The sequence below is a fragment of the Crinia signifera genome, chromosome 11 (assembly GCF_055691185.1).
Source record: "Crinia signifera chromosome 11, ASM5569118v1, whole genome shotgun sequence".
NCBI classification, from domain to species: Eukaryota; Metazoa; Chordata; class Amphibia; order Anura; family Myobatrachidae; genus Crinia; species Crinia signifera.
The window spans coordinates 119,867,987-119,891,561 of NC_139227.1; the positions used below are offsets into that span (position 1 = coordinate 119,867,987).

General features: G+C 48.5%; 1 protein-coding gene across 6 annotated transcripts in view; it reads left to right on the top strand.

Annotated features, from left to right (window-relative positions):
- Nucleotides 1-7,655: 7,655 nt before the first annotated feature.
- Nucleotides 7,656-23,575, top strand: part of ANO1 (anoctamin 1) — a 143,470-nt gene continuing 127,550 nt past the window's right edge. Inside the window, exons 1-3 of one of the 6 annotated variants that reach the window (XM_083164552.1) lie at nt 7,656-7,842; nt 12,195-12,372; nt 20,204-20,325. In XM_083164552.1, coding sequence (XP_083020678.1) covers nt 12,290-12,372; nt 20,204-20,325 — 205 coding nt within the window. In that variant the 5' untranslated portion in view covers nt 7,656-7,842; nt 12,195-12,289. Of the gene's footprint in view, nt 7,843-9,059; nt 9,230-12,194; nt 12,373-20,203; nt 20,326-23,575 lie in introns of those variants that run through there. The other 5 variants (XM_083164554.1, XM_083164553.1, XM_083164556.1 and 2 more) reach the window with 5 other exon arrangements.

Sequence of the window (23,575 nt, forward strand, 5' to 3'; positions counted from 1 at the left end):
CCCCTTGTCGGCATTTCGGCTGTCGGGATTCCGGCGTCGGGATTCTGAACGCTGGGATCCCAACCGCCGGGATTCAATACTGAATCCGTATATATACTAGATATGTATATAACTAGGTGATTCACCCTTAATTTGTGAACGTTTGTATATGAGAAATATGGTTAGAATTGTATGAAAGATGCCCTGTATTGCAACTTAGGTGTCCGCGAATCGCGGGAGGGGGGGTCGCGGGGGGTGCCGCGAATTGCAGGAGGGGGGGTTGTGGGGGGGTGGATGCTGCGAATCGCGGGAGGGGAGGGATTGCAGAGAATCGCGGGAGGGGGGTCGCGGGGTGGGTTGCCGCAAATCGCGGGAGGGGGGTTACGGGGGCGGGGGTTGCGGCGAATCATGGTAGGGGGGGTCGCGGGGGTGTGTCGTGAATCACGGGAGGGGGGGGGCACGGGGTGGGGTGCCGAGAATCGCGGGGGGGTGTGTGTGTGCCGTGAATCGCGGGAGTGGGGGTTGCGGGGGGGGTGGGGGGGGGGTGTGACGCAAATCGCCACAAGAAAAAATCAACACAGAAAGGTCAACACATGTAAATGTTGACATAAGTGTGGCACTTCATTGGTGTCCATGTCGACACATGAGAATGAATATGAAAATATTCAAAAAATGAAAAAAAAACTTCAAAAACTCATGTCAACCTTTTTCATTGTCGACCATAGCCATGTCAGTGTTTTCCATGTGCAATTTAATTCTGGAGCTGCCGCGAATCACGGGGGGTGCCGCGAATTTCGGGAGGGGGGGGGGGTCGCGGGGTTGGGTGCCGCGAATCGCGGGAGGGCGGGGTTCACAGGGGTTCCGGTGGGGGGTTGCCGCGAATTGCGGGAGGTGGGGGGTCACGGGGGGTGCCGCGAATCGCGAGGGGGGGTTGCGGGGGGGTGTGACGTGAATCGCCACAAGAAAAAATCAACACAGAAAGGTCAACACATGTAAATGTTGACATAAGTGTGCCACTTCATTGGTGTCCATGTTGACACATGACAATGAATATGAAAACATTCAAAAAATGAAATAAATCTTCAAAAAATCATGTCAACCTTTTTCATTGTCGACCATAGCCGTGCCAGTGTTTTGCATGTGTCATTTAATCCTGGGGCCGCCGCGAATCGCGGGGGGTGCCGCGATTTGCGGGAGGGGTGGGGTTGCGGGGGGTGGGTGCCGCGAATCGCGGGAGAGTGGGGTTCATGGGGGTTCCGGTGGGGGGTTGCCGCGAATTGCGGGAGGGGGGGGGGGGTCGCAGGGGGGAGCCGGGGGGAAGCGGGGGTGCCGCGAATCGCCGGAGGGGGGGTTGCGGGGGGTGTGACGCGAATCGCCACAAGAAAAAAATCAACACAGAAAGGTCAACACATGTAAATGTTGACATAAGTGTGGCACTTCATTGGTGTCCATGTCGACACATGAGAATGAATATGAAAATATTCAAAAAATGACAAAAAAACTTCAAAAACTCATGTCAACCTTTTTCATTGTCGACCATAGCCATGTCAGTGTTTTCCATGTGCAATTTAATTCTGGAGCTGCCGCGAATCACGGGGGGGTGCCGCAAATTGCGGGAGGGGGGGTCGCGGGGGTGGGTGCCGCGAATCGCGGGAGGGCGGGGTTCACAGGGGTTCCGGTGGGGGGTTGCCGCTAATTGCGGGAGGTGGGGGGTCACGGGGGGTGCCGCGAATCGCGGGAGGGGGGGTTGCGGGGGTGTGTGACGCGAATCGCCACAAGAAAAAATCAACACAGAAAGGTCAACACATGTAAATGTTGACATAAGTGTGCCACTTCATTGGTGTCCATGTCGACACATGACAATGAATATGAAAAAATTAAAAAAATTAAAAATAAATCTTCAAAAACTCATGTCAACCTTTTTCATTGTCGACCATAGCCATGTCAGTGTTTTGCATGTGCCATTTAATCCTGGGGCTGCTGCGAATTGCGGAGGGGGGGGGGGGTGCCGCGAATCGCGGGAGGGGGGTTGCAGGGGGGGTGCCGCCAATGGTGCAAGGGGGGGTCGCGGGGGGGGGGTTCTTTTTGCCGCGAATCGCGGGAGGGAGGTCGCGGGGGGTGTTTTTTCCGCGAATCGGGGGGGGGGGTCACGGGGAGGGTTTGCCGCGATTTGCGGGAGGGGGGGGTCGCGGGGTGGTGGTTATGCCGCGAATTGCGGGAGGGGTTCTTTTTGCAGCGAATCGTGGGAGGGAGGGTCGCGGGGGTGTTTTTGCTGCGAATCGCGGTAGGGGGGGTCGCGGGGGAGCGGGTGTTTTTGCCGCGAATCGCGGGAGGGGGAGGTTTTGCCGCAAATCGCGGGAGGGGGGCGCTCACCTGGTGGCTGTGGAGTAGCAGTGCTGGGCAACATGGGAAGGCAGTGGGTGTCTGGTACTGTCTGTGGGCTCACTGGGCTGGTTCTCTGTCACATACCTCCCAACATGATTCTCTCCAGGAGGGACACAATGCTCTGTTTCTAGACTTCCCCTTAATGTATGATTGCCATCACCTGTTTTAAACAGGTTAATTTCTCAGAAAGGTGTTCAGCACAGATGAAGGCAATCACACATTAAGAGGAAAGTCCAGGAACAGAGCGTTATAGACACAGACACCCACTTTGAGTGACAGATGTAGCCAAATATATAGGAGATACAATGGGCAGTATTCAATGAGAAAAATTCTCCGTGTTTTATGGCGAGTTTGTGCTTTTCTCGCGTTGGACGGAGACTTTTGCTCTCAAAAAGCGAGTAACCCTATTCAATGTGCACTTCTCGCCGTCTTTCTGAGTGATTTTCGCCGTGTCTCTCCGTGTAGCAATTTCTTCATCTTTTCATGGAGAAGTGGAATGTGAACTTTTAAAATAAAAGTTTTTTTGTTTCAATTTTGGTGTCAAAAAATCAGGAATTTTATTCTGTGAAAGGGCATGCTATTTTTATTTATAGCACATGAATATATATTTAATTTAAAAATATATATATTTTTTTTTTACACAGCAGCCAGCAGGGGGCCGGGAGCCAGGAGCCGCTCATTAGATATTCATATATTCACTGCACCCGATCATTACATATGCATGATCGGGAGCAGTGAATACACGGTCCCCTGTTGGCTCTCCCGGGGGGCAGCCTGTGCTGCCTGGCTCCCGGGGAGCCCACCTCCCCCCCGAATACGTTCTGGGGCAGGCAGGGAGACTTCCATCTCCCTGCCTGCCGCTGTTCTCAGGCTCCCTGCAGCGTCACCTCATACACTGGATTGGCTGAGACTCAACGCGAGGGGCGGCGAGTATCAGTCACATTGAATACTATCTAAAGTGCCGTGACGGAGAGTCTCCAAACATGGAGAATCTCCGCAAAAACACGGCGAGTGCATGGCGAGCGAAAAAAAAAAATGCTCGCCATGCACGGAGAATATTGTCATTGAATACTGCCCAATGTGACAATAATGGGCGGAATGCAGCAAGCATTACATGCAACTTGTCAGTCTCCGCATGCATTCCTGCCAAGGTCGTAACTACCATAGGTGTAAGGGGTGCAGCTGCTATGGGGCCCAGAGGTGAAGGGGGCCCATCTTTGCTGTCTAAGTAATATGTTTTACATACATTTATCACCATCAGTTGCTAACTAGGGGGCCCTTACAAACTTTTGCTATGGGGCCTAGGAATATTTAGGTACGCCACTGTGATTCTGGCGTCTAGTAATGCCTTATGAATGAAGAATTTGGGGTAAGATCCGTCCTATATGAAGATAGGACTTAAGGGTTTTGGAACCGGAGTCCTATCTGCACATGTGTCCAGTGACAGGCGAGCCACCAAGGATGCTGGGGAGGAACCCTCACATCAGAAATCTGCAATAGCTTCTATGGGCAATGCAATTTGAAAATGGTGTTACACTACTAGGGTAACAACCACCCATCCGGGATTACTCCCAACAGTCCGTATTTAAGACCAGAGTCTGCCTATGGACGTTGGTCTTAATTACGGGACTGTCCGGAGTAATCCTGGACAGGTGGTAACCCTACGTTACCCAACGCATCCAAGCCTTGTATGTATCGCCTTCTGAGCTTGGTGGCTGCATTTACTGAGACCAAACATCCGAAAACTGCATTTTTGGAGTATTGGTCGCATCTACACCTTACTGCATCTCGCTCCAATGTGTGCTAATTATAATATTTTAGCGATGAAAGTGTAACGCTACATACACATTGGGTGACACAATAGCAGTATTCCCTCTGGCGCAGTTAGCAGGCTCTCCGCGCCACAGTGAATACTGCTGGTCCTCAGATGAAACCTCCGTACTCATTACAATGTAAGATGAACCTAAAACAGAAAACGCTGTATTTCGGGTGCGTGCTGCCCTAGTCACTATAGAGACTGTATAAAGACAGGTGTTCTACTTTGTCCACCATGCTGAAGGCGTAGTTATCTCCAGCTGAGGTAAACGGCTTTTGTTTTATCTGCTGTGTACATAAGCTAACACCATCAACTCCAAGAATAATACAACAATATTTTATGTTCCACTCTCAGACTTTTTTTACATTCAGAAAATGTTATACATACTGTATAGGGGTATTCAATATGTTCTGAAATGTTCCGAAAACACGTGGATTGGTAAAAAACTCATAAATCCACGTGAACAGCTGCAGATTCGTCAACTTAGCGGCAGTTTTCAACAATGCAGATTCTAATCTTCATGTCAAAAAGACGTCCGAAGACGACTGACATCGAATAGGTATGTGCCAATAATTCAGACTGTTGGAAATAGCGACACATTGAATACCCCCCATAGAGGCTGATGCAGAGTGTTCAGTGTTCCTTTCTTGAAATCGCATTGCACTTGCTCTGTCAGTGATATATATATATATATATTATACTATCTGAATACTCGTGCTTCACTACGGAATTTCAAGTATTTCCATTAAATTTAATTTTGGAGGACTTCCTGGTAAACTACATTTTTAGTTTTTCTTTCAGGCTAAGGTGTATTCAAACCCAGATTCCGATTGTCGGGATGTCCGGGAATCCAGGATTGAATACCCCTTAGCCTGAAAGAAAGACTAAAGGCACACTAGGCGACTTTCAGCTCGAAGCCGCTCAGTGTGTATGGCCCAGCGATGAGCGGTGAGTGCTGCTGCGCGCTCCTACATCATCGCTGGGAAAGCCACTCATCTGCTGGTAATACCAGCAGATGAGTGGCTTTGAGGATGGCTTTGCATAGCGCTGCGCTATGCAACGCCATTCTCCCCCCCTCCGTCGGCGCCGGGCAGGGGGAAAGCCGCTCAGTGTGTATGCACTGAGCGGCTTTCCCCCCCCAGTGGTGATTGTCATCATCGCTGTCCATACACGCTGGGTATAGTCGCCCAGTGTGTATGGACCTTAAGGGGGAAATTTACTAAGATGAATTTGTGAAAAAAAATTGTGTTTTCATACGAAAATACAATTTTGTTTTTGGCGTATATGTATTTTTGGCATTGACTATGCCAAAAATACGAATTTTCGTATTGGTATTGATGGGACATTCGTATTTGAATTTACAAATACGAATGTCTACACCATCGATACAATACGACAGAAATCACCATTCAAAAGAATGGTGGTTCCTGATTTACTAAGTGGCCGTATTAAAAATACGGCCGCTAATTAGCGTAAAACGCCCGCGAATTGCCGGGCAAAAGCGTATTTGCAGGCTTCAGTGTTAAAAAAAATAGAAAAATAAATTAATTAATTTTAAAAAAGGCTGAAAGAGCCAGGGCTGGTATTAAAAAAATCAGGAAACCCGGCAAATAGGGGTTCCCCGATTTTTTAAAACCAGCCCCAGAATATGGGGACAAAATGACTAGGAGTCCCCCGTATTTTAAGAACCAGCCCGAGGCCAAACCAGCCAGCAGGGTAATGTCACAGCCGGGGGACACTTATTATATAGGTTCCCGCGGCCAAAACATTAATCCTACTGACCAGTCAGCCTGGCCAGGGGCCCTGGGGGAGTGGGGACCCCCCCAATAAAGGGGTTCCCCCCTCCAGGACTTACCTGACCAGGCTGAAGCCTGGTGCTGTCCCCGGTGGCCCTGGAGCTTTGGCCACCGGGCTGATGAAGTTGTGTAAAAAAAAAAAAAGAATAAACTATTGTTTAATACTGTGGAACTATGAGTCTCAGCAAGCCTCTCCCGCAAGCTGGGACTTGGAGAACCCCAAGTCCCAGCATGCGGGGCATTAAAGGGCCCGCTGGTACTTGTAGTTCCACAGTATGATAAATAGTAAAATAAACACACACAGACACATGAATAATACAACTTTAATACATCCATAGCCCACACATACTAATACCTATCTTGAACCCGTAGGTAGGTCCCTGGGTCCGGGACTCCATGGTCCATGGGTCCAGTGTCCAGGGGTCCGGAGAAATCCATAGGTGACCATTCTACTCACGGGTCTCCTCCGGCGTAGATCCGTCCTCTTCTCTCTGCAGTAGTCCTCCGGTACTTGGCAAAATAACAAAACGACACCCGGCACCAGCGAACAGGAGAAGCGCAGAGTGTTCATCTTCCGGGCCTCTCCTCCGAATGATTCTATTGCCCCCCCCCACGCTGTGCAACTACTCCACTAACCCTGATCGCACTTACCAACACCCGGGAGTTGGTGATCTGAGATCTTGAAGGGGTGCCGTTCATTGGTGCTCCCTTCTGCTGTCATTTTCAGTGCTGTAAAGTGAGTTGTCACTTTGCAACATCACAACATTTACTCATACCCTCCAACATCTTAGGGGCAGAAATCGGTGCAAAAAAACCCCAAACGACCCCCCCCCCCCAAAAAAAAAAAAAGACCGGAGGAGCATGGCTAGTACACCTTTCAGAGTCCCCGCGGCCTCCTCGGCTGAGAATGGGTGAAGGAAGTACATACCTCCCAACACTCACGATTTCAGCGGGACAGTCCCGATTACCGTGTCCTGTCCCGCTGTCCCACCCGCGGCCGGAGGTGTCCCGCTGCGGGGGGGGGGGGGGGGGGGGGGGCAGTTGGGAGCCCCCCCAATTTAACACAGCGTCTATTGCCGGCCGAAAACGGGGATGCGTCTCATTTGCATAAGCTGCGCCCCTCATTTACATAAGCCACGCCCCCTTTCGGACGAAGCCGCGCGAGTGTCCCTATTTCTGCAGCTACAAAGTTGGGAGGTATGGAAGTAGGCGCCTGTCAAGCGCTGCTGCTAAGAGGCTAAAAACCAGTACAATCGGTACAGGGGAATTTAGCAGGTACAGGCCGTTAGAAAAGCGAACTGTACCAGGTAAATCGGTACAGTTGGAGGGTATGTTTACTGCATTGGGGGCCATAGGTGCAGCAGGAGTTTATTTTTATTTTTTTAGTAAATTTGGGCAGATTGCATTTCCCATTATAAGAAAAGATGTGAATTAAAGAGTTTGGAGCAGCCTTCCACAAAAACTGCTAAAAAAGTATTTTAATGCATTCAGGTGATACTAAAAAATTAGTTTGGGGGGGAAGTTCCTAGAAACCCCCCTGGCTGCCAAAGGTATATTTCAGTGGTGTTCCAAATTTTGGAGTCCAATGTCCAGAGAGTGTCTCCCTCTCTGCAACTGCAGTCTCTGGGCTTCAAAAGTGATAACATGGAGACTGATAACCATCCAATCAGCTCCTGCCTAACAGTTTTCAAACCCAGCCTGTGACATGGCAGGCAGGAGCTGATTGGATGGCTGTTTATCAGTCTCAGCCGCTGGCAGGCAGGGACAGCAGCTCCTCTCAGGCTGACCTCACGTGTTTACAGCCTGAGGAGAGCAGTGCACAGTGGTGCTGTGTTCTGACGGTGGCCACCAGTGACACAAGCTGAGGTGAGTGGTGCAGGGGGCTGCTGGTGGAGAGGGGGGAGGGGGGTTTGATGAATTTGACTGACATGTCTGCCTAGGGGGGCTGTTCTGCCTCATGTAGGCTGTGCTGACTATGATAGGCTATACTGACAATCTATTGGGGTGCTGTTCTATCTATGGGGGAGGGGGGGCTGTGCTTTATATATATATATCTATATATATATATACAGGGGGCTGTTCTGTATATAAGGGACTATGCTATCTATGGAGGTCTGAGCTGTCTTACTATGGGATAGTGCTGACTATACGGGGGCTGTGCTGTCTAACTATGGTAGGGCTGTGCTGACTATGTGGGGCTATGATTTCTATGGGGGGGGTTATTATGTCTATCTATGGGGGAGGCTGTGCTGGCTATCTATGGGGGGAGGGGGGCTGTGCTTCATCTATATATTTAAGACTAAGCTATCTATGGAGGTCTGAGCTGTCTTTCTATGGGGGGATAGTGCTGACTATAAGGGGGCTGTGCTGTCTAACTATGGTAGGGCTGTGCTGACTATGTGGGGCTATGATTTTTATGGGGGGTTATGATGTCTATCTATGGATGGGGGGGGGGGGGGTTATTGGTTCTGCAACCACTCATTTGGAAACCCTCCTTTCAAAATCCTGATTGCCACTGATTATATATATATATATATATATATATATATATATATATATATATATATATATATATATACATAATTGGTTACAATGGAACCACAGAGCCAGCTTGTGATGATCAGAGCACACCCACAGGGAGACCTAGGGATGGCCATCGACCATCGATTATTTCATGGTTTCCCAACATCGATGGCAAAAGAGAGCTGATGTTCCTTTTATTTTTTTTCGATGTGTCGGGAAACGGAGCATGGCTCTGCCCCTGACACTGGGAAGCCCCGCCCCCACATTTTGAGTGGTCCTAGGGCCATTCAGTCAAATATAATGGATAACCATTGATATCTAAAAATATCGATGGTTATCCATCACATAGTTTCTGACTATCGATGGCTGGGTACAAAATCGCTGTCAATGGCAAAAATCGATGGTGACTGCACCGATGGCCATTCCTAGGGAGACCTATGCAGTTTCTGCAGGAGGGTCTGGCTCATGCAGGGAGACCGTTGGAGAGGGGAGCTGCCAGTTAGAGAGGGGAGCTGCCAGTTGGAGAGGGGAGCTGTCAGTTGGAGGGGAGCTGTCAGTTGGAGAGGGGAGCTGCCAGTTGGAGCAGCCATCTTAGGCCTCACAGCTTACAGGGAAGCGAGTTAGGTGGCACTGGAGGCGGCTGTAACAAGGATAGAGAGGACTGTAAATTCCCAATTACTGCATCTCTCACAGCATCATCAGGTGGACAGGAATAGAAATCCCCCAAAAGGTAGTATATTACACCTTGGCAGTCCCATTTTTATGTAAGGGGTGGAGCGAGGCCCCCAGCTGGCTGCTCTGCTCAGTCGCTGGACCTAAAGTGGCAGTAAATATAATACAATACAAACTAGGCATGTCTTCAATATAACTGCCCCATTTAATGCAGTGGTTTAGTAATTTTAGCTCAGTTTCACGACATGCTCTGCAGATCAGGAAAGTGTAGTGCAGGGTACTAATGTAGATCAGTGATTCTCAACCCTGGTCATCCTCACTTCTCCGACCCTCCCCCTCTTACAGCACCACCCCCACTTATCATCCCTTCCACCCCACTCATCATCTGCCCCACCCCCTCTGGTCCTCCGGCCTGCCGCCACTGGTCAAGCCCTTAGAGAATGCACGGGACTACATATTGGCAGATAGGGGCAGATGTATAATAGCGGCGCTTATCGCCATTTATTAGCGAGGCGAAGCAGGAGGGGAGACCGACAAGATGTATAAAACATCTTGGGCCAGATTCTCTAAGCTTCAAAAGTGATAAAATGGAGAGTGATAAACAGCCGGCCAATCAGCTCCTGTCTGACATTTTTCAAACACAGTCTGTGACATGGCAGGTGGGAGCTGATTGGCTGGCTGTTTATCACTCTCCATTTTATCACTTTTGAAGCTTAGAGAATCTAGCCCCTTGTCTGCCAAAGCGGGGAAGCGCTAACTCCCCCCTCCGGCGATGTCTCCTCCTGGTGCAACAGTTTCCACTGATGCGCTTTCTCCTTTTCCCACGGCCGGCTGGACTGGGCATGCGCGGGGTCTCGCTACTCATGCGAGATCCCCAGCGCAGCCCAGAGCTAACATCATACATTCGGCCTGCTATTATTTAGCATAACGCCCCTGTCCTTTACCGCACGCTGGCTCCATGATACATGGGGAGAAGCGGTATCAGTGCACATAACCCTGATATCCCTTCTCCCCCATAACGATCCTTCATACATCTGCCCCAGGGACTTTTATTTCCAAAGGAAGGATAAATCATTAGAAGGTCGGCAAAGTTGTTGCCAGTAAAGGTTTTATATGTCTGACAGATAAGAGAGGAAGGTGTGGCGGGATGCCACGCATACACAGGGGTGTGGGATATTAATATCATTTGTGGTTCATAAGTACAGGTAGGCTTTCCATAATATCCCTAATCCAGGACACCTATGATTTACGCAGGTTATGAGGCTGATTAAAACCAGGCTCGTTTGTAGCCGGCCCCAGAACCTGTGTAAGTCATGGGCGTCCTGGATTAAAGGGCTATCCTAGCACAGCTCTTCATCAGGTCTATAACTATAGCTGCGGAAGCAGGCAATACAAGCTGGAACACCAATTATATAAGAAACTGTGGTACTTGTTTCCTAGCACGGCCACAACGATCTTAATCGCGGTCATCGGGGGTAAAATCGCCCGCGATTTTCCCATAGAGAACAATGTTAAATGGCTCAATTTACCCGCGATGACCACGATTTACCATAGGAAACAATGTTAAATGGATCAATTTCCCCAAATTATCATAGGGAACAATGGGAAATGGGGCAAAAACACCCCTGAACATAAAAATGTCCCCCCAAAAGTAGTTGACGCCACCCCGCCATCAACGTGAACCCGAAGCGTGGCGAGCGCAGCGAGCCCGCGAGGGGCGGCGGTACGCGTCCTCCGACCTTTTCATGCCCTACTATCCACTAGGGCGTGGAGTGAGAATAGAATAGTGTGGCGAGCGCAGCGAGCCACCGAGCCCGAAGCGTGGCGAGCGGACGCGGATACCTTCACAGTTATACGCGTCCCCTCGCGGGCTTCCCAGGTGTCCATGGCGACGCGGACACCTGGGAAGCCCGCGAAGGGACGCGTTTACCTGTGAAGGTATCCGCGTCCCCTCGCCACGCTTCGGGCTCGGTGGCTCGCTGCGCTCGCCACACTATTCTATTCTCACTCCACGCCCTAGTGGATAGTAGGGCATGAAAAGGTCGGAGGACGCGTACCGCCACCCCTCACGGCCTCGCTGCGCTCGCCACGCTTCGGGTTCACGTTGATCGCGGGGTGGCGTCAACTACTTTTGGGGGGACATTCCACTGCTGTGTGGGTTTTTTGGGGGTTTCTGGCCCATTTACCATTGTTCCCTAGGCTGATTTGGGTAAATTGATCTATTTAACATTGTTTCCTATGGGAAATCGTGGTCATCGCGGGTAAATTGATGCATTTAACATTGTTCCCTATGGGGAAATCGCAGCCATCGCGGATGGACCATTTAAGCATTTTTAGGTGCACACGACGCGACCGTCCCGATTTATCACTGTTTTCAATGCATTTCAATGGAAAAATCGGGGGCATCGCGTCGGTCGCATCGCAGGCCACTAAAATTTACCCCCGATGGCCGCGATTGTGGCCGTGCTAGGAAACAAGTACCGAAACTGTTAATAAATAAATAAAATAATAAATCTGCTATAGTCTTGATGGTTTAGACATCAGCTATATATATATACATACCTGGCCACAATAATCTGTGGAACCCACTGGCACACATATGCACACAGAAGCCCCCGCTCCTCATATAAATCTCATGCACAATGAGTCTGGTGAATAGGGTAGCTGCCTAGGGCACAGACATTTATTGGGGCTCCATGTGATCTGCTGTAATGCTGATCAGGCAGGTACTCCTCAGGAGCCTGGATGACTGACATCACACAGGCACTGAACCAATAGGAGCACAGGCCCGCCCACTACCTGCACAACCTGAGGAAGGAGAACTGGAGACAGCAACACTGCTGGACAATGTTTTTTGCAGTCTTCGCTGTTATGCAGTACCCGTACGAAGCAGGGCCGGGACGCTGGTTACCATTAATAGGACAAAGGCTGAAATGCATTGATTCCGGGGGGATGTGTAGACGATATCCGAGCAATGATTTCTGTGCCTGCTGTATTATATTCTCTCTCATTCCCCTCGGCAGGAAGAAGTTGCTCATTAGATCTCTGAGTTCCGGCTTTTGCACCTGCTGTACCAACTGTGTCCCTTCGCCCAGCAATCTGACCATGGCACAATTCCATGACAATCTATTTCACAGCAACAAAGTACCACTGCAGACAGCGAGGAGGATTCTGGAACATTATCTACTCCACGCAGGACAGGTGGGTGGTGGGGAGTGTGGTCACGGAGGGGGACATGTCTTAGCAGGTGCAATGCCAAACGTGGCATTAATGAGTGCAATGCATTTTTAATGCCAATATGAAAGTGGATGATGCCAAGATGTGTATACTGTATTGTGATGCATTCATTCGTGTATTCAGAAATAGTTACTGGGCCGGATTCAATCATTATATCACAGCCAATCTCTAAAGCGACAGATAGTCACAGGGTGATAGTCAATTGATAATTGTATTCACACTGATTGTGCTGATTACGGTCGGGTTTATGGCGGCTTAACCCAACCAAACTAATGGAAGCACCATGAAAATCACTGCTTGATTGCTCAAATGGGTGATGTTTTGCACATTTCAGCTCACCACCCCCAAAGGTTGGGAGACCAGATACCACCACCGGCAGCCAAACATGTCCGAATAGAGCTACGATTGAATAGCGTCCGTCAGGCCCCCTGTAGTGGCTGCCGCCGGCGTAAACATTTGAAAGCCGCCCATTATGTCTGCAGTGTCTTTATAGCAACACTTCAATAACAAAATATAATGATATGAAACTATCTGGGTAGGACTGAAACTACTAATACACAAGAGTTGGAAATGGAGGTGAGCTTACGGCATGAGTGTAACTGAAAGCATGAGGGTAACATGACTGTAACTGAGTGTTACTGAAGGCATGAGTGTAACTGAAAGCATGAGTGTTACCGAAGGAATGAGTGTAACTGAAGGCATGAGTGTAACTGAAGGCATGAGTGTAACATGACTGTAACTGAGTGTAACTGAAGGCATGAGTGTTACCGGAGGAATGAGTGTAACTGAAGGCATGAGTGTAACATGACTGTAACTGAGTGTAACTGAAGGCATGAGTGTTACCGAAGGAATGAGTGTAACTGAAGGCCTGAGTGTAACTGAAGGCAGGAGTGTAACTGAAGGCATGAGTGTAACTGAAGGAATGAGTGTAACTGAAGGCATGAGTGTAACTGAAGGAATGAGTGTAACTGAAGGCATGAGTGTAACTGAAGGAATGAGTGTAACTGAAGGCATGAGTGTAACTGAAGGCCTGAGTGTAACTGAAGGCAGGAGTGTAACTGAAGGCAGGAGTGTAACTGAAGGCAGGAATGCAGCTGAAGACATGAGTGTAACTGGAGGTATAAGTGCAACTGAAGGCAGGAGTGTAACTGAAGGCATGAGTGTAACTGAAGGAATGAGTGTTACTGAAGGAATGAGTGTAACTGAAGGCATGAGTGTAACTGAAGGAATGAGTGTAACTGAAGGCATGAGTGTAACTGAAGGCCTGAGTGTAACTGAAGGCAGGAGTGTAACTGAAGGCATGAGTGTAACTGAAGGCCTGAGTGTAACTGAAGGCAGGAGTGTAACTGAAGGCATGAGTGTAACTGAAGGCAGTAGTGTAACTGAAGGCATGAGTGTAACTGAAGGCAGTAGTGTAACTGAAGGCAGGAGTGTAACTGAAGGCATGAGTGTAACTGAAGGCATGAGTGTAACTGAAGGCAGGAGTGTAACTGAAGGCATATGTGTCACTGAAGGCAGTAGTGTAACTGAAGGCAGGGGCACACTCCCAATCACTGGCAATATGGTCGCCAGCGACCATATTTCCAGCGATTTCAGCCCCTATCGCCCCTGTGTGTACACAGCATAAGAGTGGTATTGTGCACTCTTTGGAGTCCGACTGTTTTTGACCCACGGCGCGCTCCCTGAGCAAGGCGGTTGTTCCTCTGTGCAGTTTGAATGCACACCCTCGTGTACGCCCAGTTTTGCCCAGTTTTCTGGCCTCTACCCTAAAAACGCCCACATCACGCCCGCTGTCACCGTGCGATTGCGGATAGGATTTTTTGCTCGGGACAGTCTGTTAGTCAGCTGGTGTGCTGACGCCGCACATGCGCATAGCGAATGGTACGCATGCGCAGTAGAAAAAAAACTCCGGACCGTGCGATCGCGGTCTGCCGGCACCAAGCAGAATAACCCCCTGTGTTTCTCCGCGCGAGGAATCGCTCTGTAGCAGAGACACGGGTACTTTCATGTGAGAAATCCATTTCTATTTATTATTTATTTTATTTTTTTCATTTTATGATTTATCAGCATTTGAATGTCCTATGTTGTTTTAATATATAGATTTATTTTGTGCTGTCATATATATATATTATTTTTAATAGATTTGCTTTGTAGTCCTCATTATTTATTCATTTATACACTGAGTGGGACTAAGGGCTGACTGGGGCAGCGATGCAGCTAGCTCCGGGAGATGCTAGCTCATACTGAATCAGGCCCATTGTATACTATTAGTAAAGGAGTAAAAGGATGACCACCCCAGACCAGGACCGGATTAAGGGGGGGGGGGGGGGGGGCACAGGGCGTCAGTGCCCCTATACCCCCCACTATCTAGGGGCTCCTTGTGGTTGGCATGTATTTTTTTTAGCTAAAGATTTTGTGCATGGGAATGGTGTAGTGCTGCAACTTTGCCTATCTGCCAATGGGACAATGATTAATGGTGCTGAGCATCAGGAGCCAAGGCATCCTTTTTGGAGATCATCATATGCTTCTCAGGTCAGGCCCATGGAGGACAGCAGCACCAGTGGCCTCCTCATGAGAGGGTTTTTAATTAGAGGCAGCGCTGAGCTTGTCAGGGCTCCTACAGAGTAAGGTACAGAGGGACAAACACAGACTTTTCATGTGGTATTTTATATATATATATATATATATATATATATATATATATATATATATATATATATATATATAAACCGCTGCTGCAGTTACCAGTTGACCAAGTTTACACTGCCTTTAGTCTGTGTTTTTACAGTGTAATATTCTGTGCAGTTTGCGGCCAGTAATGACAAGTGCAAGGGGGCCCCCTTTCTAAAGTGACCCCGGGACCACCAAAGGTCCCGGGGTGTGCACAGCCAAAACCATAACAACTTAACCAAAGCCGCTGACGTTCCTTTCCGCCGAAACCCGTAAGCCCTGCACAAGTTATCGTTCCACGTGAGTGGTAGAGCATGAAAAAGTCCCACAAAATTTGAAAAAGGACTTGAAAAACCCATATGAAACCTTTCGCGTGTCGAAATTTGCCATGTCGACATTTTGCTTGTGTCAACTTTTTGACAACGTCGCCTTTGTCCGTGAGCCACCCGGATACCGAGCTGAATTGTGCGGCCTGTGCAGGCCACAGGTCCCAGGTGCTGTCCTGATTTTTCCTTTCATAATTAAGTTGGCTTTTCTAAAACTGTTTCCTACACGGCCTCTACAGATGTACAGTAGGCGACGCGAGGAACCGACGTACGGACGCAGATGTGTATGTGTGAGATAGAATGAGAAGCATCTCGTAGTGACCTTTAATTCTCCCATCTTGCTGCGCTCAGCCCCGTCAGCTGCTCCCGTCCCTCAGAGTTTACCAACTCCCCGCAAGGTCATCTCTGGGGGAAACGGCTTTACGTAAGGTAGAAGCTTCCCAGGATTTATTGTGCTTATTCTATTTGCACGGCGGCAGCGCTGGTTGCGTATAACGGTATACACACACAGGCGCCGCGTGCTCTGCATTTATAAGCTAGACAGGCTGCCTTCCCTTCAGGCAGCGTAAGGTATTTCTGCCTGATTGATGTATGAGAAACATTAGGATATAACAATGAGCCCTACGCCCTCCCGCTGTACTGTACACAGAACTATCGCACATATACAAACACATGAATGTGTCCGCACCAGGCATGACGTGCACATGAGGCGCTGGTGTCACAGGACTCACACACTTTTATTCCTCAATATATAACCACCTGCCTTGTTCCACAGCCAGCATTCTCCTGTGTGTCTGCATAGAATCACAGCAGTCCGGACACACGGCAGCCAGCGAGAGATAATACCATAAATACGGATGACACGATTGTTCTGCGTTATAAAGCACGTGGCAGGGGATGCCGTCATTTGGTCTACAGCATGAGGGTCGACAGTCAATAGGTCGACACCATTAGGTAGACATGGGAAAAGGTCGACATGAGAAAAGGTTGAACGGACATTAGTTCGACAGGTCGTTCGTTCAACAGGTCAGGTGTGTAATAGACACATGCAATAATCGCCTTCGTATTCTGCTGTCTGTAGACAAAGTAGATCCTCCTCAGTCTAGAATCGAGTCTGCTTTGACCAGTGGCAAGGAAAGGTCAATGCAGCAAAACATAAATCTGGTAATGACGTAACAGAATAATAATATCAAATAATAGTACCATCATCTATATATATGTCTAGTGTCCGCGAGCCTCTAAAAGGCTATCTAGTGAGATCGCTTAGAAAATGCCCTGAATCACCCCACGTGTAGGGCCCATTAGGGGAGATACCAGGATATGAGGTCTGCTGGAGATATACCCCGGAATGGCAGCATCCTCCCGCAGCCCACACTCGGTGGGGGGTACGTGGGGACCAGATGACGCAACTTGTGTCACGGTGACCCCGCCCCCTGCTGTGTAATACCTTTAATACTGCCATTACACAGCGGGGGACGTGGCCATTATAATACATTCGCAATGCCCGCGCCCACGTGTACACTTATTTGCATAGCCCCACCCCAGGTTCCACCCTCTTTCATGGCCCCACCCCTACCTCCTGGAGCCGGCTGCCCTCTCCCAGAGAAGGCAGCCTCAGCAACCCGGTGATAGCTACGATCAGTTTGATCTGTGATCCTTGTTAAATGGACTCCCCTGTGTTTTACATAAGTTATCACCGGAGGTAACCAGTAAAGACTCGCTGACAATACCCATCAATCACCAGAGTCCCTGCCAAAGTGCCTCTTATAAACGGGCTCGGTACCTTACTACGCTCGGCACACTATTTTATTCTCCCGCCACGCCCTAGTGGATGGAAGGGCAGGAAATACCGACATGTCAGCTCAAAAAAAAAAGTGAAAAACCCCATGTCGACCTTTTGACTGTCGACATTCCCTAATGCTTGTGTCAACCTAATGACACTGTCGACCTAACCCACGTCGCCCTTCAGTCATGTCAACCTTCGTGCATGTCGACCTAGTGGTGTCAACCTAATGCTGATAGACCTACAGTAGTGACCGTATCCCGGATACAAACAATAAACAATCCGACCATCACAGCATCCTGCCGTACAGGGGAACAAGACTAATGTACAATACACAAATGCATCACTTCCATCACATAACCGGCATCAGCAAGAAGCCAATGGAAGTGATCGATAATTAGTGCACACATGGAACCTACATAAATGAGCCAGAAACATAAAGAGAAACTAGTTAATGAAATATACATAACAGCGTCATTAAGGAATCATCGCTGTACTAATTCAGGCCTGTTAGCAATACTGCAATTTTTGCAGATGGGCAAAACCATACTGCACTGCAGGTGGGGCAGATGTAACATGTGCAGAGAGAGTTATATTTGGGTGAGTGATATTGTTTCTGTGCAGGGTAAATACTGGCTGCTTTATTTTTTACACTGCCATATAGATTTCAGTTTGATCACACCCCACTTAAATCAACTCTCTAAATCATTATGGGGGTCTACCTTTCCAAGGGGCCGGGAGACGGACCCGATTTATGTATGGGGCAAATTTATTAAGCCTGGTGAAGTGATAAAGTGGGCGGTGATAACGCAGCAGCCAATCAGCTCCTGGCTGTCAAGTTACCGGGCTTAATACATCTGCCCCTAAGTCTAAGTTATGCTTGCTGCCATTGGTTATACGTCATGCTGGGGGACGGCAATGTTATTTCTATAGTGCATTATCTTATTTATAGAATGGTTCATAGAAATAGTATTGCTATGACGGTGAATTTGGGGGAAGTGATGGGTTAGACCGATGGCCTGGTGATTTCTGAGCAGAGAACATCCGGCAATGTAAAGTGGCAGAAGTGGGGGGGAGAGGGGGAGTAAGGGGATATTGGAATTCGGCGGAAGGAATCAGGGGTCACAGCCTCTGGGAACGGCGGCATGATCAGTGATGACGATGATGTCTTTGCAAAGTGCAGCTACAATGAATGATAAATAGAGAATTCTGTCTTTAAATATTATGGAGTGTCACCAAGTCCTTCAGCTGTCTCATATATTTGGGGCCATTGTGCCTTAGGGGCCTAATTAAAAGCCAAAATCGTGGGGAAACAGCTGTCTCTGCCTGATTCAAACGTCTCAGGTCTATTTAATCTATCAGAGACATCGCTTTGCGTTCAGCTAAGTACGGCAGACCCGATAAGAATGGTTTATTGACGCCCGATAGCATCTTTTGATGCCGTTAGCAACTGTAGAATGTTACCTGTTTGTGCAGAAGAGGGATCTTTGGATCCCTCTCCAGCAGCCTGTACTAGTGTATGGCCAGCAAGTTAGCATAAGCTAACACCTCACTTTTCGTCGGCATGTGCTCTTATTGGAGGTATTTGATAAGTAGAATTCATCGCCCTGTATTGTTCTAATGTTTGCCATATGTGCGGCACTGCAAACCACTTGTGGCGCCTTGTAAATAAAATGAAATAATAATTACCAAAACTACTGCATTAATACTGTGTTGTGCTTTGTCATCGGTCCCTCGCAGAAATGGCTGCCTGTGCTGCACTTAGGTAGTAGGTACAGGGCCTGGTTATAGCATAGGCACGCAGGGCAATTACCCTAATGCCCCCACATGCACCTGGGCACCCTGCCGGTGCTATACTGCACAGAGCGTTATTCTGCCACTTAGGTCTGACTAATTAACCTCTTGCAGCTCAGTACCAATGGTTCTCCTCCTGCTCCGGCAGAGCATGGCACATTGCTCATAGAGAGAATTCTGTGCCCACTGCATTAATGCCCAACAGCATTAACCAAAGGTAGACGTTGCAGTGTATGCCCGCCCTGCAAATGCACTACTGCAGGCTTATTTTTGACAGCCCCCATCATGTCATTCACCCGTCAGCCCCCCTCGAACCTTAATCCGGCGTGGATGGGCACACTACAACAGCAGCAGGTGTGAAGCAGGCAGGTCTCCAGGGCACGTCTGCAGGAAAGCGTAGGACAAAACTTGATGCCTTACAGAGCTGTTGGGATAAATCAGAACTTCTGCAGATACATAGACGTTACTGAGGGGGTTTCCTGCACCCCGTACAGGGGACGTTGGCGCAGGGCAGAGTCAGGGACTTGCAGCACAGCTCATAAGAGCCTGATGTCTCTCTCGCTGGGGTCCTGTCTAAATATTTATCAGAGCAGTGGCAGCAAAGGCTGCGGATCCCATTGCCACTGACACACAACATCTCCCTCTCCCCCTCCCACCATAAAGATTCTGCTGAGTACTTCGAAAAGTGAATAGAGTGCGCGGAGGCTAAAGGGAGACAGTCAGTGGGGGAAACCTAAAGGGGAATTGTGGCAAGCCGCAAACCAGCAGGAGAAGATCCAAGTGTCCGGATCACCTGAGATAAGGAGGCCACACAAGGTTCCTAGAGGATGGAAGAAAGACAATAGAGAAAGTTAGACAGCGATTGTCTCCGCTCAGCTGGAAGGATCTGTAGCACTTGCCTTCTGGATGAGTGACACTCACTGAGCGTTCTAATCCCAGGCTGGAAAACAGCTGTCCTCTTGGCCAAGGTGTTGTCATCAGTGAGACACTGCTTGGTCACTTCACTGTCACTTGCTGAGTACTGACCGGTGACAGCTCGTATCATCCCTTATCTACGTGATTCACTGTCTGATCGGAGTCATTACTCACCCAGGGGTTTTCTGATATCCCCCCCCTAATCCTCTGGGTCCTGCCTGTGATTTGCAGAGGTGCAGGCAAGGGTGGGGACTGTACTGGGGATGAAGACACGTGAAGGGTGACATCTGTTTACTTTTCACAATAGACCTAAAAAAGGAAACTCGGTGATCTCTAACCGTGACTCAATCCGCAGAGAGCTGAGGATGGACGAGAAGGAGAACGGTGGCCAGGAGGACCCTCCTACCCCAGATGCATGGTCAGCCGCAGGTCAGTGGGGTGCGCGCACAGGTTCAGGGAATCCGGACATACTAAGCAGCTGACAAGTACTTGGGTGTCATAGATGAGAGCTGTGTTATTAATCGGATGGTCACGTAGTAATAGGGCATGACTAAATACAGACAGAGTAACTCATTTTTAAATGAAGAGGTGCTTGCACCTATGTAGGCTTACCATAGTGACCATATAAACCGCAATGCTCATGGATTATACAGGTTCTTGGGCTGAGTATAACCATGGAAATGCGGGATTGTCAGCCAGGCACAGAACCTGTGTCCAAGGGACAGTATGGTAACACTGCACATAGGTAAGGTGTGAGGTTCAGGGCACACAGCGATGCTACTGGCTGGTAGGCTAGCTCGCAGATCCCCAAGTTAGGTTCTAGAAGTGAAGCTATTTTCACATAATATTGATAACAATATAATACAGTACTATGGATTCATTGTGAAATGATCCACATTTCTGTTTGTATTGGGAAACGTGTGTTCAGGTTTGAATAGATAGATAGATAGATAGATAGATAGATAGATAGATAGATAGATAGATAGAATGTATATATCAGTGGCCGCAATTCATGTGTTGTTATATCTGTGTTTTGATTCCTATATTTATGACACGTGTGCGATACATTATTGGGATGAATGTTATGTGACAAAACATGAAAGGAAAGACAAAACCATAGATCATTCTTAAATAATATAATACTATATTAAATCATATTCAACAACATATTCACGGATCACACCTAATCTATTCTGGCAAAACCGCCATAAACCTGAGATGAGCCGATGGGGCAGATGTGTGAACTAGCGCTAGTTACCTGGAGGGACAGAGTTTTTTTAAATATATTACTAGCCTAATGTGCGCTAGGGACAGCCTGCTGATTAATGCTCGGCGCGGCTTTTCCCTTCAATCCCCCAGCAATTAGCGGCGTATCTGATGTAGGAATAGCCTCCTAGGTATACTGCACCCACTTATACCCCTTTCACATTCGCAGTCCCGGGTCATACCCGGAATGAAGTCGGGCGGGTGGCGTCACCTGGAGGCTTGGCCGGGGCGGCGCTGGGAGGTGTCAGCACCTCCCAGCGTCGCATTTTCACTGCAGTGATCTGGGTTACGCTGACCCGGAATACCCATTCACACTGACCGCATCCCGTGTCGATTCCGGGTTCTACCCAGGTCAGGATCTGGGTAGAGATCCCGTAATGCTGAACATGGGATATTCGTCCGAGACCCTTTCACACTGCACTAAATCCTGGGTTGATGCACGTTCATGTGCAAAAACCCGGGATATTTTTGTAAGTCTGAAAGGGGTATAAGCCACCCCGGCAGCTTCACCAGCCCAGGGCTAGCGTTGTCCTATCCCCACTGCAGGGACAAGGCTAGCCCTGCTGCTGGCTCCGGGCTACGTACGAGATCTCGTGATAATAGCGAGATCTCGCGCATGGCCAGTGAGGCGGCCGGGCAGGCAGAGACAGCACGTCAGGCTGAACTGATGGGGAGATCGTCGGAGGGCGGAGTTTGCGTTAATTAGGCGAAGCAGGAAGTTTCATAGCGGCGTGATAAGCTTGGTGACCAATAACATTGATTGCTAAATTCCCCTCGTTCCCATGGCACAGGCTTGCCTCGTGGTGGCACATCTTGCTGTATTAAATGTCTCCTCTCTTTACATTAACCCCTTGAGTGCAAGTAAATTTGTCAAAATAGGTGTGAAAATTGGCAAACATACATTTTTATTCATGATAATGACCTGTAACGTCGCCTTATATAGGAAATATCATCTTTTTTTTACACACCATTTTTTTATTTGAATTTATATAACAAATGTGAGCGGCGCCGGCATTTTTAGTGGATATCTTGAGCATCTCTCAGAGAGATGTTGGCACACGAAGGGTTAACATCCATATTGGCTCCAATTAGAAACGCTCATGAGTGCCAAGCGCAGCAAGGCACCTGGCCCTCGCATGACAAGCCATGAAGGGTACATGCTACACTAATTGGGGGGAGGGGGGGAGGGGTCCATGTGCTCAGGTGACACCCAAAAAAAACCCAGTAAAAAACTCGTCAACCTTTTCATGTGTCAAACCCTTTACTCTGTCGACCCTTTACTTCTGTGGAAATGTTGTCATTCTTATGCATGTCAACATTTGAGCAATGTCAATGTAGTTCATGTCGACTCATGTGGGAATGAAGACCTCCTGCGTGTCGAGGTTTTGGTCGTCCGAAGCATTGTCCACCCTTTGATCCACACCGGATTCTGATCTGACCAGGAACCTGTAGGGGACCAGGGATCCGGTTACAGGGCACCTGAAGTTTATATTTAGGAAAGTCAGTGAGTCAGGGTGTAATATGTGATACGGAGTGTCGGCCCCACATGCTACACGTATGAATATTCCCTAGCTGACCTCACACAGCTTTAATTATCACATGTGAGGGGAAGTGACCCGGCCCATCGCCTTCTCCTTAGCCGCAGGTACTGTAATTCGAAGCCTGGAATATGGACCCTGCTCTAGTTTACTCGCTCCCCTGAGTGCACCCGCAGGGGAGAGAATTTAAGCGACTGCGCATAGACATTTATTTTATTTATTTATTTACAGTTTCTTATATAGAGCGTATTATATAGCGCAGCAGATTCCGTTACAGTGTCTTATATAGTGCAGCAGATTCCACTACAGCGTATTATATAGCGCAGCAGATTCCGTTACAGTGTCTTATATAGCGCAGCAGATTCCGTTACAGCGTCTTATATAGCGCAGTAGATTCCGTTACAGTGTCTTATATAGCGCAGCAGATTCCGTTACAGTGTCTTATATAGTGCAGCAGATTCCGTTACAGTGTATTATATAGTGCAGCAGATTCCGTTACAGTGTCTTATATAGCGCAGCAGATTCGGTTACAGCGTCTTATATAGCGCAGCAGATTCCACTACAGCGTATTATATAGCGCAGCAGATTCCGTTACAGTGTCTTATATAGTGCAGCAGATTCCGTTACAGTGTCTTATATAGCGCAGCAGATTCCGTTACAGCGTCTTATATAGCGCAGCAGATTCCGTTACAGTGTCTTATATAGCGCAGCAGATTCCGTTACAGCGTCTTATATAGCGCAGCAGATTCCGTTACAGCGTCTTATATAGCGCAGCAGATTCCGTTACAGTGTCTTATATAGCGCAGCAGATTCCGTTACAGCGTCTTATATAGCGCAGCAGATTCCGTTACAGCGTCTTATATAGCGCAGCAGAT